The sequence below is a fragment of the Filicampus tigris genome, chromosome 5 (assembly GCF_054856515.1).
Source record: "Filicampus tigris isolate MCC_2025a chromosome 5, RoL_Ftig_1.0, whole genome shotgun sequence".
In the NCBI taxonomy this organism is placed as follows: domain Eukaryota; kingdom Metazoa; phylum Chordata; class Actinopteri; order Syngnathiformes; family Syngnathidae; genus Filicampus; species Filicampus tigris.
The window spans coordinates 1,815,090-1,832,489 of record NC_141221.1 but is presented as its reverse complement, the minus strand read 5'-3'; the positions used below and the strand labels follow the sequence as shown (position 1 = coordinate 1,832,489).

Here is a 17,400-nt window from a genome sequence, read left to right as displayed (position 1 = left end):
CGTATGGACTTGACAGCAACAAAAACCACAACCGAATCTTGACTTGACGGTCGTCTATTTATAGAAAGGACAAAGGGGAAAAAAACCAAAAACGACGGCCAACGACTGTATGAACAAACGTGATAGCTTACAATCGTTTTGGAGATTTTAATGATAGTTTGTTCTTATTTCGTTTCAATTCACTTAGTTTTCATTCGTTTTTAGAGCAGGTGCGTTAGTTTTTATTTTTCCGAAAATGCTTTGTTTTGGCTTACTTTACTTTATTAATTTTACATTAAGTTTGAGATTTTTAGCTATATAGATTATTTATCAAGTGCAAGATTTAAAAAACAAAAAAAAAGGTCGCTAAGTATGGTCATCGCAATAATTATAGTTTTGGAAACGTAAAATATTGTTTCAGTTAATTTCCTTTCTTTTTAAGAAAGAATTTTCATAATTTTATTTTGTTAACGATTTTTTTTCAATTTTACTTTTATTAGTCATTTTGTTCGTCTTCGTCAACTATAATAACTTCGGAGTAATGGACCGAACGTGAATCATGAAATATCGAAATTTTGGAGGATTTTAAAGAATTTGCATGACGACTGACCAATGACCGTTAAGAAAAAAAAGTCGGACGATGACTGCCAAAGGTTATTATAATTAATGAAAACTAACAAAAAAAAGATTGAAATTGAAAAAAAAATTCATTAATGAAATAAATATAAAATGGAAATGATTAAAAAAAAATATCTGAAACTTGCTGAAGCTGCATCTTACATTTATAAAGCTAACAATAATCATAGTCTTTCATTTTTGTCACAGTCAATATTATAATATTGTACACAAGCTTTTGAAATGTATTTTAATGATCTTTTTTTTTTTCTTGTACACAATAAATACTCCACACACTCCCAAAAAACTAATGCTAAAACTAATAAAAGCTCAACTTAAACAAAGCATTTTTTGAAAAATGAAAACTGGAGAAAAATTAACAAATCTGCTCTTAAAAACTAAAATTAAGTCAATTGAAAAAACAAAAGTCAAAACGAACCCCTTTTTTTTTTTTTTTTTTTTAAACGATTCTAACGGTGATGACTGCACACAGTCAGCGCAACAGACAGCCGAACACGACAGAACCGCCGATCCCAATGAGGGCGCCGACGATGACTATTTTTTTTTTTCTTTTTCTGTATGTGTGTTGGCCAGGGAGTTCCTGCGTCTGGGCAACCCGCTCAACTGCGGCGCCTGGGACAAGAAACTGCTCAAGCAGTACCGCGTGCACAAGCCCAGCTCGCTCAGCTACGATAGCGACCCGCGAGGTAAGATGCCCGCCCGCCCGCCCGCCGGTCGAAGTCGGCTTCCCACCGCCCACGTCAGACGCGAACGCTAACGGCTGTCAACGTGGCTAATTACGGAAGGCGGCACGTCTTCATGAACAAGCGCAAAATGCTAATTGCGACTTGGAGAGATTAAAAGTCGGGCTCATTAGCGCAGGCGTGGGTTGCAGCCAACGGCGCCATCTGGCTTTCGCTCTGGGAAATGCCACTTTGATTTTGCCAGCATGGCACTAATACCGAAAAGTGGAATTTGCAGAAATTGGTGTCTTGTGTTTATTTTTTTCAATTGAACTATAAAACTGACCAATATGAATTGTTTGTGGCTAATTGGGGTAGTTGGCAGAACAAAATTCCGCTAATTGGCTGATGGATTTTAAAAATATATATAATCGATCGATTAATTTATTTTGATGATGATGTTGACAACAATAAAGACATCGTTGACTGTTTTACAATAATTTGTCCTTTAGCGCTTGTGTAACTCGACAACAGATGGCATTTTTTAATTTTGTTGATTTATTTTGCCAATTTGGGGTGGAAATATTTGTTTGAATGTCATCATGTAATGTTAGGGGGGCATAAAAAAATATGACGATTAAAAAAAAAATATATATATATATATATATATATATATCTTAAATCTTTTCTTGTGAGATTTAATTTATTTCCTTAAAAAAAAGTACTACTTCAAACTAATACTTAATATTTATTTTTGATGTTCAATTCTAATAAATAGACAACTGTCTGGAAATAAATTTGGACAGTTTTTTTTTTTTCTTACCCAAAACTTTTAAATGTATTTTTGACAAAACAGGTTTTATTCATGAAAACATTTCTTTTCATTTTATTCTTCTAAGTAAGCATTTATTACAAAAAACTTTATTCCTCACAAAATTAAAACAAATTTGACTTACAAGTCGTAAGATTACCAATTATTTAGATAAAAAATAACTTCTTTCAAAAAAATGGAGTACGTTATTCTTAGTATTTCACAAAATGTATTCTTGAGAAGAAAAAAAAGATTTTATTCTCCTAAAAACAGCTTTATTTAACCAAAAATTCAAACTTTTCACTATTAACTCAAAAATGACCACTTTATTCTTCCCCCAAAATACAACTTAATTTGACAAAAATATATTTTTGTCTCTCCAAAAACGACTTAAATCTCCCCCGAAATTGAAATTCTTCCCTAAAAAATCTTTGTTCCTTAAATAAATGACTTTATTCTCCCAAAAGAGCTTTTTTTTATTAAAACTGACTTTAATCTACAAAAAATCCAAATCTATTCCCCAGAAATAAGACTTGATGATGATGATTTCTTTCTTTTGCTGAATAATGAAAACCCCAACATTAAAAGTTTGCCAACAACTTTTGAAAACAATCCGATTATTGAAAAAAAAACAAAAAATCTCCTGAGTTTTTTTGGCTGCTGACTCCTTGCACCGCCCAGTCTAATTTCCTCCTGCAAGTTCACGCCGTAACTCGGTATCGGGACCGCCCTCAGGCAGCCTGACGACGTCGATGGAGGGCTTCGGCGCCGACAGCGTGTTCGCCGCGCCGGCCGAGGACGGCGGCCAGCACGGCGGCCAGTACCGCATCAGCCGCAGCCTGGTGCGCTCGGCCGAGGCCAGCGCCGTGCCGCTCACCCGCGTCAAGTGTCTCGTCTCCATGACGACGCCGCACGACATCCGCCTGCACGGCTCGGCCGACACGCCCGCTTACGTCGAGTTCGACGCCTCGCTCGAGGGATTCGGGTACGTCGCATGCGCCACAGCGTTGTGCTTGTGTCTTGCTAGTGTGCGTGTGTGTGTGTGTGTTTTCTTCCTACGATTTTTTTTTTGTGTTGCGTATACAAGTGTGGTTTTTTTTTCGTGCTGGATCCAGATGCGTGTGTTCTCGTTTGTGTATTTGTGTTGCTGCCACGTGCACTTGGGTCAGTGTTTTAGTCAGAACAGAATAGATGATAAAGTTTCGAGCAGCGCTGGCCCACTTTCTGCACATCGGCGCGCGCACGCACACACACACACACACACAAACAAAGCCCTCCCTGCTCTCCCATCTGTCCACATGAAATATTGATGCTCTCCTCTGCTATTAGCGTAAGCACTCCTTTTCTCTCCCACAAATAGAAATGCAAACACACACACACACACACACAGACTCTCATGTCTTGACGTTGACGTGTATACTTGTGTGCGCAGGTGTTTGTTCCTGCCCAGCCTGGCCCCTCACAACGCGCCCAGCAACAACACCAACTCGTCAGGAGTCAGCGATGGCGACGTCATCAGCGGCATGGGGACAGGTATGTGCGGCGCGGCGCGGCGCACCGCGATGACATCATCACCCGCCGACGGCTTTCCGCACCTCGCGCTTCCCTTTCATCATCTGCGCCTCCGTCGTCGCTATCCGTTTTGTCTCTCTCTCTCCTCCCCCCCCTCTTTAATCCTCTCCCACCGTCTCTCTCTCTCTCCTATCTCCTCTCCTTCATCATCTTGACTTCCATCCTCCATCTATTTTCTCTCCTTCATTTTCTCCTCCATCTCATTTTCATCATTTCTACCTTGGCTCCTCCTTCATCATCTTGCGCTTCTTCTCGCCTCATTCGTTTTCCATCATCTTCTTCTTGGTCCGGCAGGTGTCATGAACCCTCCTTGGGCTCGCCGTCTTCCTCCCTGAGCTGTCTGCTGCTATTTTTAGCCTCTCGTCTCCGTTTCCCGCCCACTCGCTGTCGCTCACATTTGCTCTCCCACGCGTAGCCGCTCCTCCGCCATCCCCGAGTCTCGTTAGCGGCGCTCCTCTCGTCAGTTCTGCTCTTCTTCTCCTCCTCGTCTCTCCATCCCTCGCGCGTCCGATGGTGTCGTCGGCCTTGTTCGGCTGCGTTTGAAGTTGCTGCTTTTGCTTGTTCTTCCTTTTGGGTCGTTTGAACGGGATCTAAATGCAATGAAATGGCTCAAAAGGTGATCAATCCTGATAGTTTGTGAATAATATGTGCCAGATCATTTGGGTTGCAAATGCCCAGGATGTCCTTTTTCAAGCTATTCTACTTGGTCAGAATCACTTGGCATGTTCAGTTTTGTCCTCGATGTTTGATGTGTAAACAAGCTTTGCTCTGATTGGATCGCCGTTGTCAAATTGAATATGGAAACCGTCTTTCCTCTTGATTAGTTGGTGGCCATAACATACGGCACAACACATATGCTATTCATTAGCCTGACAACGGCGTTTCCCATTATGTGTTAGCATTAAGCTAGCGGATTCTAGGTTCCGTTCCTCTCATTACGATGCCTTTGCAGGTTGCTGAATCGCGCAGCTAGTTGGAAGGCTGACGACAAGCTTGTGCTTTTGCGTGTCCCCCCCCCCAGGAGAGCGTCTGTTTCCCCCGCCGTCGGGCCTGAGCTACTCCAGCTGGTTCTGCGTGGAGCGCTTCTGCGCGCCGCCGCAGAACCACCCGGTGCGCCTGCTGACGGTGGTGCGGCGCGCCACGTCGTCGGAGCAGCACTACGTGTGCCTGGCCGTGGTGCTGTCGGCCAAAGATCGCTCGCTCACCGTCTCCACCAAGGAGGAGCTGCTGCAGACCTACTGTGAGGCCTTCAATTCATTTCATTTGCTGGAATTTTTCGAGATCAGAAAATCGATATGATGATGATTACTAATCCATCAATACGTTTATAAATAGATTTGATTCAAACACGTTTTCTTCAATAGTTCATTTAGCGCGGGTTCGCGCACCGAGCGACCGGAAAACAACCAGGGCGGCAGATGTTGACTATTTTAGTCATCGAGTATCCTACTGAAAATTCAATCAAATACTTCAATCAAATACGCAGTCATTTCACTCATTAACGAATGATCAATTGTTTTCCTTATTTTTACTTTGCGCATTGCAGCAAATTAGAATCATTTTGAAAAAGACAATTTCAAACACACACACACACACACACACACACGCACACAAAATAATATATTTCAGTTTAATTTTTGCATTTCTTGTACGTATCAAAACATTTTTTTGATTTTATTTCATTTTTAGTCTTTTAATGGCATTTTCTTTGGTATTATAATTCATTTTGTTAATTTGTTTTTGATGGTGTATATATATATATATATATATATATATATATATATATATATATTTTTTTTTTTTTATACTTTATTGGCATTTAATTTAAGTTTATTAGAAATAATTCTTAAATAACGATTTTGACTTTTATTTGAAAGTATTTCATGTATTTTTGTTTGTTGTTTGTTATTCATTAGTATTTTTTTTTTCATCATAGTGAAATAGCATTTTATTTGGATACCGGCTCATCATTTGACGTCATCATCATTTATTATCCATTTCATTTTTTTAATGGCGTTTTATTGTTTACATTTAACAGGCAATCATTTCTTTTGTTTCGTGTTGTATTAGTTAATGGCATTTGTGTTGATGTTTTTATTTCATGTTATCCGTTGTATCTTTGTAATGATGTAATGAAATATAATACACGATATTTGAATGATCCAATTGTCTTTTTATGTATCGAATGATGACTTTAATTCATGTATTTAATCGGCTTCACGTTTATTTCATTTTGGCACCAGCAGGCATGTTTTCATGCTGCCTTCATACTGGGTCGAATATCAAACATATTATTTCAAAATGACTGCATGATGATGATAATAATAAGTGAAGTCACCCCGTCTTTCTCTTTCTTTCTTTCTTTGCTTCCCCAGCGGACGAGTCTAGCGAGGAGGCGTCTTTCTACGAGATCCTTCCCTGCTGCGCTCGCTTCCGCTGCGGCGAGCTGATCGCCGAGGGCCAGTGGCATCACTTGGTGTTGGTCATGAGCAAGGGCATGCTGAAGAACAGCATGGCCTCACTCTACCTGGACGGACAGCTCGTCAACACCGTCAAGGTACGTACCCCAAAGACCCCCGTGGACGGGATGTGGCTTTCGGTGTCTTTGTGACAAACGGCGAGCGTCAGCTTCCTGTCGGGGCAAACTGATAAGTGAAACTCGCTGAGCGCGACGTTAGTCTCGTCACGAGGAATTCCATCCGGTTCGTTTTGGCATCGTTAATGGAAAAGATGAAGGAAGACTAAAGTAGCAGAAAAAGAAAGACAGACCCTCACCCGCAAAAACAATAAATAAGACAAAAAGCAAACAAAGATAAGAAAGAAAAAAGTCATGACAAAAAAAGAAAAGCAGCAAACAAAAGGACGAAAAACAGTCAATGAGAAAACAGAAAAGTCAGAAACAAAAAAGCAGACAAAATCTGAAAAAGAAAATGCAAACTAAGCAGACAAAAAACAGCAAGCCAAGCTAAGACAAGAAACTAAGACAAAAGATGAAAAGTAGCCAATAGGCAAAAAGTACAATGACAAAAAAAGAAACGTGGCAAAGTACATCATAAAAAGTGAACAAAAAGGAAAAAAAAAAAAATTGAAGGCAAATTAAAAAGCAAAGGCAAAAACATAAGCAAACAGAAAACGCACTAAAACACAGAGAAAAGACGGAAAACAGAAAAAGTGAAGAAAACGGACAAGACGCAACATAGACAAAACTGCACAAAAAAGAGGAAAAAGACAAACAAACGAAACACACACAACTGAAAATAGACAAGCGCAAACAAAAATAATGAAAGAACAACATTTAAAAGTAGTCTAAAACAAACCAAAACAAAAAAAAGAGAATTCCCCAAATCTACAGTATGGTCAAACCCCCCTCCTTGTGGATTGCGTTTTTGCAATTCCACGATTTTTTGGGGTACAGTTTATAACTATTTTGTTCTGCCTCCTCTTTATTTTGGATGTAATTCCACTGCTGGTCAATAGATGGCGACACCGTGTTTTGTTTGGCACAGTTGACTGAAAACGGGTCGTTTGAAGCTCAGCCTAGATTTTGCTGACATGCTCTTGAATCCTGCGTTTTGCTGTTAGAATCGTCAGCCATGATCGTTGATGGACATTTCCAAATGATGAACATGTATAATGCGTGTGCGTAACAATTGTGGCGGTTTTGTCGCAGCTCCACTACGTGCACAGCGTGCCGGGGGGCTCGGGCTCGGCCAACCCCCCCGTGGCCAGCACGGTGTACGGCTACGTGGGCACGCCGCCCGCCCAGCGCCAGCTGTCAGGCCTGGTGTGGCGTCTCGGGCCGTGCCACTTCCTGGAGGAGGCGCTGCCCGCCGCCAGCGTGGCCGCCGTCTTCGAGCTGGGCCCCACCAACGTGGGCAGCCTGCAGGCCGTCTACCTGCCCTGTGAGCGCCGCTCTTGCTCACCGTTCACCCCCCCCCCCCCCCCCCCGCCCGCTTTTCTTTAACAGTCTCCCCCCCCCCCCGCCCTCGCGCAGGCAAGGAGTCCAAGGTGGAAGTGGCGCCGCCCGCCCCGGTGGGGCTGGTGCCCGAGGAGAAGGTGTCCTTCAGCCTGTTCGCCGTCTCCGTGTCCACGCTGACCGTGGCCAAGATCAGGAAGGTCTACAACAAGCTGGACAGCAAGGCCATCGCCAAGCAGGTGACGCCCGCTACTCGCCAACAAACTGCATCTCTCGGTAGAATTGTTCTTGCTTTTAGTTTGGTAGCGTTCTACTTCCCGTTGACTGAATAAGACTCAACAGCAGCTTCTTCTGATCAGAGGACTTTCATTTGTGTCTTCTGCAACCAGTTTTGGGCATTCGAGTCCAATTTAGTCATGTTTAGCATGGTTAGCACTTTTATTTTGGTAGCTTTCTACTTCCTGTTGGCTCGATTGCCCTCTCACTCGCTATGGAACAGCTTTTGTGCACTTTGACTTGTGTCTTCTCTTCCTGGTTTTTCATATTTAAGTCCGCAATTTAGCCATGTTTGGAGCAGTTACAGCTTCTTTTTTTTTTAGGTTTCTTCCTGCCAGTCGTAACAGCAGCTTTTTTTTTTTTATTTTATTTTATTTTTTTAGTAACTAAGGACTAATTTGGATTTGGACTAGTTTTGTCTATTTGAGCCCACAATTCAGCCGTGTTTCTTTATTTTGATGAGTTTCTTCTTCCCGTAGGCGCCACGGGACTCAACTGCAGTTTTTTGTGAACAAAAGACTTTGATTGGGATCTTCTGCGACCAGTTTTGTGCATTCCGCCCACTTTTTTATCATGATTACCACTTTTACTTTTGATTTTATTTTGCTAGGTTCCTACTCTCTTTTGACTTGATAGTACTTGTCAGCTTTTTGTGCGCAAGTTACTTTTCTTCGGATCTCCTGCTCCAATTTTGTTAGCTTGCGTCCGTTTTGTCTGTGATGCTTGACGAATTGGCACACAGTGATAACGTAGACAGATGCAGTACATATGCTTCTCCCGCTAACTGCTTGTCACTTGTCAACCAAAAGTAAAGTAACCTCGATCTTCTTCTTCTTGGTTTTCTTCTTTTCTTTTTCTTCCCGTCTTTTTCTCCTTTTTTCTTCTTCTTCTCGTCTTTCTGCTTCTTCTTCTCCGACCTGTAGCTGGCCGTGTCCTCCCACGAGAACGCCACCCCGGTCAAGCTGATCCACAACGCTGCCGGCCACCTCAACGGACCCGCCCGCACTATCGGCGCCGCTGTCATCGGCTATTTGGGTAGGCCAACTGAGCTAATGAAGCTAATGGCGCTAACAAAGAAAATGACGCTAACAGTGCTAACATAGCTAACAGGCTTTTTTTTTTTTTAATCCCAGCTAACAATGCTCTGACGCTATTTATGCTAATGAAGCTAACCACGCTAAAGAAACTAGCAAAGCTATCAAGCGTCGCTGTTTCGGTCACTTTTATGGTCTTTCTTTCCAGGGGTGCGCGCCTTTTCGCCCAAGCCGGTCGCCACGAACCTGCAGTACGTGGGCGGGGCGGCGGCCATCTTGGGTCTCGTCGCCATGGCGTCGGACGTGGAGGGCCTCTACGCCGCCGTCAAGGCGCTGGTCTGCGTGGTCAAGAGCAACCCGCTGGCCAGCAAGGAGATGGAGCGCATCAAGGGGTACCAGGTAGGGCCACTCCAGTGGAACGCTATTCCAAATCACTTTGCTTCTTCAATTAGTCGCTCAACTCGACCAGGTGACACTTTTAAATGACTTTACATTTTAGTGACTGATGCACAAAATTTGACATGAAGACTCGCCATGATTAGCTCGCCCACTATGTTGACTGCTACAAAAACTTTGACATGACGATTCAGACTTTTAAGTTACAGCCCACTAAAGTGACAGAGAAGCAAGTAGCTTTAGAACGAACGCAGCGTGGTGACTGATGGTGAGCCGGGCTCTTTTTTTATTTTTTTATTTTTTTTTTTATGCGCAGCTGCTGGCCATGCTGCTGAAGAAGAAGCGCTCGCTGCTCAACAGCCACATCCTTCACCTCACCTTCTCCCTGGTGGGCACGGTAGACAGCGGGCACGAGACCTCCATCATTCCCAACTCCACCGCCTTCCAGGACCTCCTCTGCGACTTTGAGGTCGGCCCCCAAATGCAGCAGATCATTTTGAAGTCATCCACTGTTAGAGAATCATTTGAATGTTTTCAAACAAACCTCCCAATGCAGACAGTTTTTTTTTTTTTTTTTTTTAATAGGAATGTAGTTTTTGTTCAAATGTTCCAACTGATTATGCACAACAGTGTTTCAAGACATTTTGTAGGTTGTAAAGAAGTGAAAGTAGTTATTGTTGAATTTCCAGCGTTAGGAGGTTATGTTTGCTGAAATCCAAAGCTATTTTATTTCAACTTAACAGGTCAAGTTACATTTGAACATCGTATTCCACAGCAGTTTACGATTATGCTTAGACCCATTTGCACATATAAAGATCAGAGAAAGACACAATTTGCATAATTGTTTGGAACACGTGTATTAGAAAATTAAGTTTGAGAAAGCTTTTGAAACTACAAATATTATAAATAACCAAAAAAACACTTTAAAAATAAAATGTTTGTTTTAAAAAATCCAAATGTAGCGTTATTACTTTTCTAAATATAAAAATACATTTTTCAATCTCTTTTATTTGTATTCATTAGTTTTTTTTAAGTTCTTCCATTTAAAGAATTAAAAACCATGAAATCGTGTCAAAAAAGAGATTTTGTAATGACAAAGTTTTTTGTCTTCAGGTGTGGCTGCACGCCCCCTACGAGCTTCACCTTTCTCTCTTTGAGCATTTCATCGAGCTTCTGACCGAGTCCAGGTGCGTCTCCCTTCCCCGATTGCATGTCGTCTGCGTTTCGGTTATTGATTTGGACCCCCTCGCCCGCAGCGAGGCGGCCAAGAACGCCAGGTTGCTGCGCGAGTTCCAGCTGGTGCCCAGGCTGCTGCTGACGCTGCGCGACGCGTCGCTGTCGCAGCCCACCGTGGCCGCCATCAGCAACGTGCTCAGCTTGCTGCTGCAGGGATTCCCCAACCCCTACGACCTGCTCAGGTCAGACCCGCTTTTCAACACGACTCATTTTCATTCGCAAAACCTCGACCCTCAACCCCCCCCTGTTCAAATGGCGCATTTATGGATATATAAAAAAAAAAAATACTTGTTTCAAAACTTGTGTTGTAAAAATGAAGGCTGTCTTAAGTTCAGCACAGTATAAAATGAAATCAGATGCTAATTTAAAACCTTACCCATTAAAAATTTGTAATTTTTTTATTTTCATTTTTTACATTTTTTAATAAAAAGTTAAGGGAAATAAAATGTCAAAATTAAAAGTAAAATTAATTACGCTTCAAAAATATAATTAAACTTTTAAAACACCTTTAGCCTTTTAAAAAATCATGTTTTTCTTGATATGAAAAAGAAAAACAAACTATAGAATTAAAATGAACGGATTAAGGACATCCCAAAACTTAAAATCCAAACCTAAAATGCTACATTTTAAATATAATTTCATTTTTATGTATTTAAAAAAAACACTTTTTAAGATCTAAAAATAACATAAAAATAACAATTGAAGACGATAGAAAAAGACTATTCATGAAATATATTGTCATATTTTGCTGTTTAAAATGTTTTTGTTTTTGTGTATCATTTAAATTTTAAAAAATGCAAAAAAAGTAATTGAAAAAAATGGAAATAAAATAAAAAATAAACTAAACTATCTAATCTAATAAACTGAAACAAATACGACTAGAAACTATTTTGATAAAATACATATTTTTGTCTTAAAAAGTAAAACAAAATAAAATGAGAAATAGCTAAAAATAAAATTAAAAAAATCCAAAAACTGAAAAGCAAAAGCTCTGGAAAATATCCCTTATCAAAACCAGCAATAACTTTTTATATTTTTTTAGAAAATACTTTCTAGTCCGTTTTACAAAAAAAATCAATCAGCTGAGCATCCTATCCTAAGTAAGAGTTAGCTCCTGAAAAAGCCCCAAAACAGTGTGCGTTTTCCGTGGCAGGTTTGGTCAGTTCCTGTCGTCCACGCTGCCCACGTTCGCCGTGTGCGAGAAATTTGTGGTGATGGAGATCAACAACGAGGAGAAGACGGACGCCGGCAGTGAGGACGACTTTGGCGGCCTGCTGTCGGCCAACCTGATCCTGCTGCGCAACAGGCTGCTGGACAACCTGCTCAGGCTGCTCTTCACCACCAAGGACAAGGCGGTCGTCAACGCGCAGTAAGGACACCCGCGGCGTGCACCAGTGACCGGCGCACGGACAAAACCAATCAGACTCACCACACTAGTGTTGTCACGCTACCAACATTTTGATACTATATACCTGCATAAAAAGCAAAAGCAGCTAAATTAAAACTGACAAAAGAACTTCAAATTAAGAAAAAATGCGTTACTCACTAATTCACTCCCATTGACGAATGTATTTGTCTTTTCACAGTCCAGCCATTCAATCCCAGGAACTTGTTTGTATTTTTTTCAAACGTTAGGGTAAAAGAGGGTCCGAAAATGTCTGGCAGTGAATGAGTCAATTCAAAATATTAGGATATGCTTGATAAGAAAATAACATTTGAAACAGTGTTAAACACATGAACATTTGCACACGAGGGGGAGTGAGATAAATATATTACACTTTTCCTTTCCACACTTGATTTCTATTCATAGACTACATGTAAATTCCACTTTAAGAAAACCACTTCCCATTGATTGATTGATTTTTAAACATCACTAGTAGAACATGCGCACAGAGGTTTGTAGAGTGTGACATCTACTGTAATGCAGTATTGAGCAGGTTATGATCATTTTCATGGCCAGATATGCGGCTTTATGTGTAAATATCAACTCCAATTGATTCAATGATGATTGAATGCAATTGACTTTGGTTACGTTGCGATTGCGAACGTGGTTCAATCCAAGGACTCCAGTGGTTAAAAATGTTGCTCTCCGTCTGGCCTTTTAGGGCCTGCGAGGACCTGGTGCGCACTCTGGGCCTGGACTGGCTGCTGATGTTCATGGAGGAGCATCTTCACTCCAGCACGGTGGCGGCGGCTCTGTGGATCCTCACCGTGCTTCTGTCCAACCCGGCCGTCCTGCACCGCTTCAAGGAGGGCGCGTGCGGCGGAGGCTGGCTGGACCACACCGACTCGGTGCTCACCAACAAGATCGGCACCGTGCTGGGTGAGTGCGAGGCGCCCTTCAAAGTCTCGGGGGTCCGTTTCCGTCGGAGTTGGCCTTCCTTGGGTTCCCGGTTTGTTCGCCGCTCGGACAAGGGTTGGTTTGTCACTTTTTTTTTTTCTCCCCCCCCCCAACCCTGCCGTAGAGCCCTGATGTCACAGTAGAAAAGTGCTGCTTTTCGTCCTGCGTAGATTCCTGAGTTAGTAATGGGCACACCCTACCATTTACTGTCATTGACATAGGGCTGCACAATTGATCGAATTTTAAATGTGATCACGATTTTGCCTGCCACGATTAACCTGCTCGTCTGCAATATTTTCATTTTAAATATGGACTCTTTTCTGCTGCGTATCTAATCAAGCACTACACAGGCCAGCCACCAGGGAGCAAATGCCAAAGGTACAGCAAAAGTGTAGATGAGGAGCATCACGGTTGAGGAGTCCCATAACTCTTATAGTCAAAATATTGCGATACTGTCACTCGCTGAATATAAATGCTTAGGTAGTCTTGATGTTGTCTGTGTATTCCACGCTAGAGGGCAAATCATTAGCAAACCAACCCCCCTGCAAGTCATCCTCAGACTTGCCACTAGGGGCCAGTAGCTAACCCCTCGGTGGTGTTTCCAGGCTTCAACGTGGGTCGCAGTGCCGGCGGCCGCTCCACAGTGCGGGAGATCAACCGCGACGCGTGCCACTTCCCGGGCTTCCCGGTGCTGCAGACGCTGCTGCCCAAGCACACCAACGTACCCGAGCTCTACTTCCTGTTGATGGCGCTCTTCCTGCAGCAGCCTGTCACCGAGCTGCCGGACAGCCTGCAGGTACATGTCAGTACCACAAACCTTTTCTACTACTTGATTATCACGCGGGACGTCCAGAGTTGAACAAAACAAAAAAAGCAAAAGCAGATATCTTTTTTTTTTTTATAAAGTAAACTAAGAGTAGGGCGGGATGATTTAGAAAAGTAATGTAATAGTGCTTTTTCCCCTCTTCAACATTACGATTGCAAATGAATATGTAATTTTTTTTTTTTTCAAGGTCCTCTTCCCATGTATTTTTCAAGAAACTCAACCAGTAACTGAATCTCTATTCAATTAAATATCAATTTTGTTCTTTTTCGTCCGTCTGAGGGGACATGCGACCAAACTCAGAAAACAGACGCAAGCCCGAAGGCCCTTTGACGTCACTTTCACTATAAAATAAAATGATTGACTTGAGGTCCCTTTTAAAGAGGACTTTGATGTCCTTACATTGCAAAACAAGACAACCTCAATAAGATAATAAAAAAAAAAAAAAAAACCTAATAAGACGGACATTTTCACATAGCAGTAAAATTAAATTAAAATAGTCAGTAAATCTTGTAAGAAGAAGTTAAGCACTGTTAATAGGGAAGAATTGCCCCAAACAATGCCAACGCTGTCACTTTTACCCGGCTGTTCAGCTCTAGAGGTCCCGCTACATAGCCATGACTATTAATAACCCTCCTGAATATTCATGTTAAATGTGGCGCAACGCTTTGTGCTTCAGTTCGACCTGGACTCCATGTGGACGTTCATCTTCGGCGTGCCGGCGTCCAGCGCCACCGTGGTGGGCTCCATCCACAGCGTCTGCACCGAGGCCGCTTTCCTGCTGCTCGCCATGCTGCGCAGCATGCTCAACCTGGTGAGACCGAAATGCACAAAACACATTAGGTGACCACATCCACAAAAAAAATAAATAAAATAAAATAAAATAAATACGGGCAAACATTTGCAAAGAGCTCCTTAAATGCTCCGAAATTGATTTGCGGCAGCCGTGGCAGTCGGAGGAGGAGGGCTCGTGGCTCCGAGAGTACCCGGTGACGCTGATGCAGTTCTTCCGCTACCTGTACCACAACGTACCCGACCTGGCCCCCATGTGGCACAGTCCCGACTTCCTGTGCGCCCTGGCCGCCGCAGTCTTCCCCTTCAACATGAGACCGTACTCCGAGATGGTAATGTTGACTACGGCCACTGGAGGGAGACTTTCAAAGCGTGCGTGTGCGCGCGCGTGCTTGTTAAGTGTTCTCATCCGAAGTGTATTTTCCCGTATGTGTATGTCTGTTTTTTGTTGGAGTTCGCCGCGTCAATGTTTCTTCAATTTCTGTTAACTATAATAACCTCGGTTGCTATGATGTGTCTCAGTGTTATGTGCATGTTGCCAGCATGCGTTATTCATTCAATCCAAACCGCTGAAGTTAAGATAAGCACACCAGCAAGCGCAGTGGTAATAAAGGCGGCTTTCCAGGTGAGCGACCTGGACGACGAGGCGGGCTCGCCCATCGAGGAGCTGAAGGCGTTCGCCTCGGACTCGGGCATGAACCGCAGCCAGTCGGAGTACTGCAACGTGGGCTCCAAGACGTCGCTCACCAACCACCCGGCCAAGAAATACGTCTTCGACTTCATGAGGGCACTCATCATGGACAACATGTGCGTTACGCCCGCCACCAAGCAGACGCCCGTCATTGACCTGCTGCTCGAGGTGGGCCGCCTTCTTCCGCATTTCTTGACCATTGCAATTTCAAAGTTTTCAGGATATTTCAGGATCCCATTCACGTATCCCCTTTTCAAAATTTCTCTACTGATTAAACTATTCCAACTTGAAACTTTTCAACTCATTCCGGGCACGTATGGAGCGGTTTTATCACATTCCCCAAATCCTTCCTTTTTTTTCCCCATAACATTCCCAAATCACAAGATATTTCATGTCCTGTGTTTACCTCCTTCTTCCACATTGATTCCAACTTCAAAATGTTCAACTCATCCAAGACATCAAACTATGTATCACGTTCCCTAAACGCCCACGTTTTCTTCGTAAAATGACCACATTGACAGATAATTTACATATTTACCTCCCCCCTTCCATTTGTCTTGACCGATTTGAACCATTTCGACTTGAAACTGTTGATGTCATTCAGGACATCTTGCCAACTGTTTACACCTCCTAAATTGCCACATTTTTCAGTGTCCCACATTTGCCCTTTCTAAATTCATGGAAACATTTTCGAAATACCTCTATCATTTCAATTGATCTTTTTTTTTCAGCGTCACGTTCAACATGCCTTCCATTTGAATGAATCCCTCAGCGTTTCAGCTCTCTCGCTTTTAATTGCACTTTCTCGCTCTTGGCGTTGGCATCGACTGGGTCCGCATTCTCTGAAGTTCCCTCATTATTTTGTGATCCAAAGGCATCTCCAGAACGTTCCACCAGAACTCAGCAGAAGGAGTTTCAGTCCAACATCCTGGATGGCGTCATGGAGCACCTGCTGGCCGCTGATGTTTTACTGGGTGAGATGCAAAGAAATGTTCTTCCCTGTCTGCGCAAAGTTGCATTTTGGCACAAATGTGCCTCGCTTTGGCCAAAAGACAATTGTGACAAAAATCTCTTGCAGGCGAGGATTCGTCCCTCCCGTTGAGCAGCGGCGGCAGCTACCAGATCCTGGTGCACAACGTCTTCTACTTTTGCCAGCGCGTGGTGGACAAGCTGTGGCAGGGCATGTTCAACAAGGACTCCAAGTTGGTGGTGGACTTCATTGTGCAGCTCATTGGACAGGTGCCTAAAGCGCCTTTCTCAAAAAGCTCCCCAAAACCGTCGGTCGCCTTTGGAATTACCCTCGAAAACCCGACGTTCTCCCAGAAATTCACAACTTACAAAATGATGAATATCTCAGCCCCTGTAGCAGACAGAAACATCATTCCAAAAGAATTAAACGGCTTAGACGTGTGGCTTTCACACAGGCAGAATTTATTATTATTTACTGTTTCAATCGAAGATGTGATAATAACGTGTCAGTGCAAGAGAAGCGCTATTTTAATTTTTTTTTAAAATCGAGTGGTAATTACCATCCTCTATTCTGTTACAAAGACGTCAATATCGTCATTGTCTACAAATCATATCACATCACGTTCGGCTGATCGTGCGCGTCGTCTATATATATCGCTGCCGTTACTTAATTTAATCAGAGCTCCCGGCAATCGATGGCATCCGCCATTAGCCTACCTTCGGCTCGAAAAACATTCCACGACATCCCCCGCGGTCTCGCGACACCGTCACATGTATATTCTGATGCATTAACCCTTCATATTGTAAGAAAAGTCATATTTTTAGCCTAATTGTGCACTTGGTTGACCACTTTAAGTTGTACATTGGCCGAAATCTTCCCAAAATTCCAAAATCTAAAATTCCCCAAATGTTGTTTTTGTTCCTCAGTCTAAGCGGCGCTCTCAGGGTCTGTCCCTGGACGTGGTGTACCACTGCCTGAACCGCACGGTGCTCTACCAGCTGTGCCGGCCGCACAAGACGGTGGCGCAGCAGGTGGCGCTGTTGGACGCGCTGCGAGTTCTCACGGTCAACCGCAACCTGGTGCTGGGCCCCGGCAACCACGACCAGGACTTTGTGGCCTGCCTGGCGCACTGCTTCATCTGTCTGCACGCCGGCAGGTAAGGCTGATTTGAGGAGGACGCGGCAGATTGTTGACACGGATACGACACAATCTGTAGCCTAGCAAAACACAATCTGTAGCTTAGCAAAAATAATAAGTGATAGGTT

The 17,400-nt window shown here is 43.0% G+C and overlaps 1 protein-coding gene across 4 annotated transcripts in view; it reads left to right on the top strand.

The window, feature by feature from the left end:
• The window catches only part of wdfy3 (WD repeat and FYVE domain containing 3), a 59,581-nt gene that overhangs the window by 26,427 nt on the left and 15,754 nt on the right, over positions 1–17,400 (top strand). For 3 of the 4 annotated variants that reach the window (XM_086029823.1, XM_086029821.1, XM_086029824.1), the window contains 21 exons: positions 1,189–1,301; positions 2,824–3,073; positions 3,521–3,621; positions 4,682–4,900; positions 6,036–6,217; positions 7,331–7,562; positions 7,655–7,815; positions 8,776–8,887; positions 9,095–9,285; positions 9,599–9,751; positions 10,396–10,469; positions 10,539–10,700; positions 11,672–11,887; positions 12,624–12,841; positions 13,465–13,661; positions 14,362–14,496; positions 14,627–14,806; positions 15,100–15,333; positions 16,040–16,139; positions 16,244–16,404; positions 17,062–17,291. In XM_086029823.1, coding sequence (XP_085885949.1) covers positions 1,189–1,301; positions 2,824–3,073; positions 3,521–3,621; positions 4,682–4,900; positions 6,036–6,217; positions 7,331–7,562; positions 7,655–7,815; positions 8,776–8,887; positions 9,095–9,285; positions 9,599–9,751; positions 10,396–10,469; positions 10,539–10,700; positions 11,672–11,887; positions 12,624–12,841; positions 13,465–13,661; positions 14,362–14,496; positions 14,627–14,806; positions 15,100–15,333; positions 16,040–16,139; positions 16,244–16,404; positions 17,062–17,291 — 3,621 coding nt within the window. The remainder of the gene's footprint in view (positions 1–1,188; positions 1,302–2,823; positions 3,074–3,520; positions 3,622–4,681; positions 4,901–6,035; positions 6,218–7,330; positions 7,563–7,654; positions 7,816–8,775; positions 8,888–9,094; positions 9,286–9,598; positions 9,752–10,395; positions 10,470–10,538; positions 10,701–11,671; positions 11,888–12,623; positions 12,842–13,464; positions 13,662–14,361; positions 14,497–14,626; positions 14,807–15,099; positions 15,334–16,039; positions 16,140–16,243; positions 16,405–17,061; positions 17,292–17,400) is intronic. The other variant, XM_086029822.1, reaches the window with a different exon arrangement.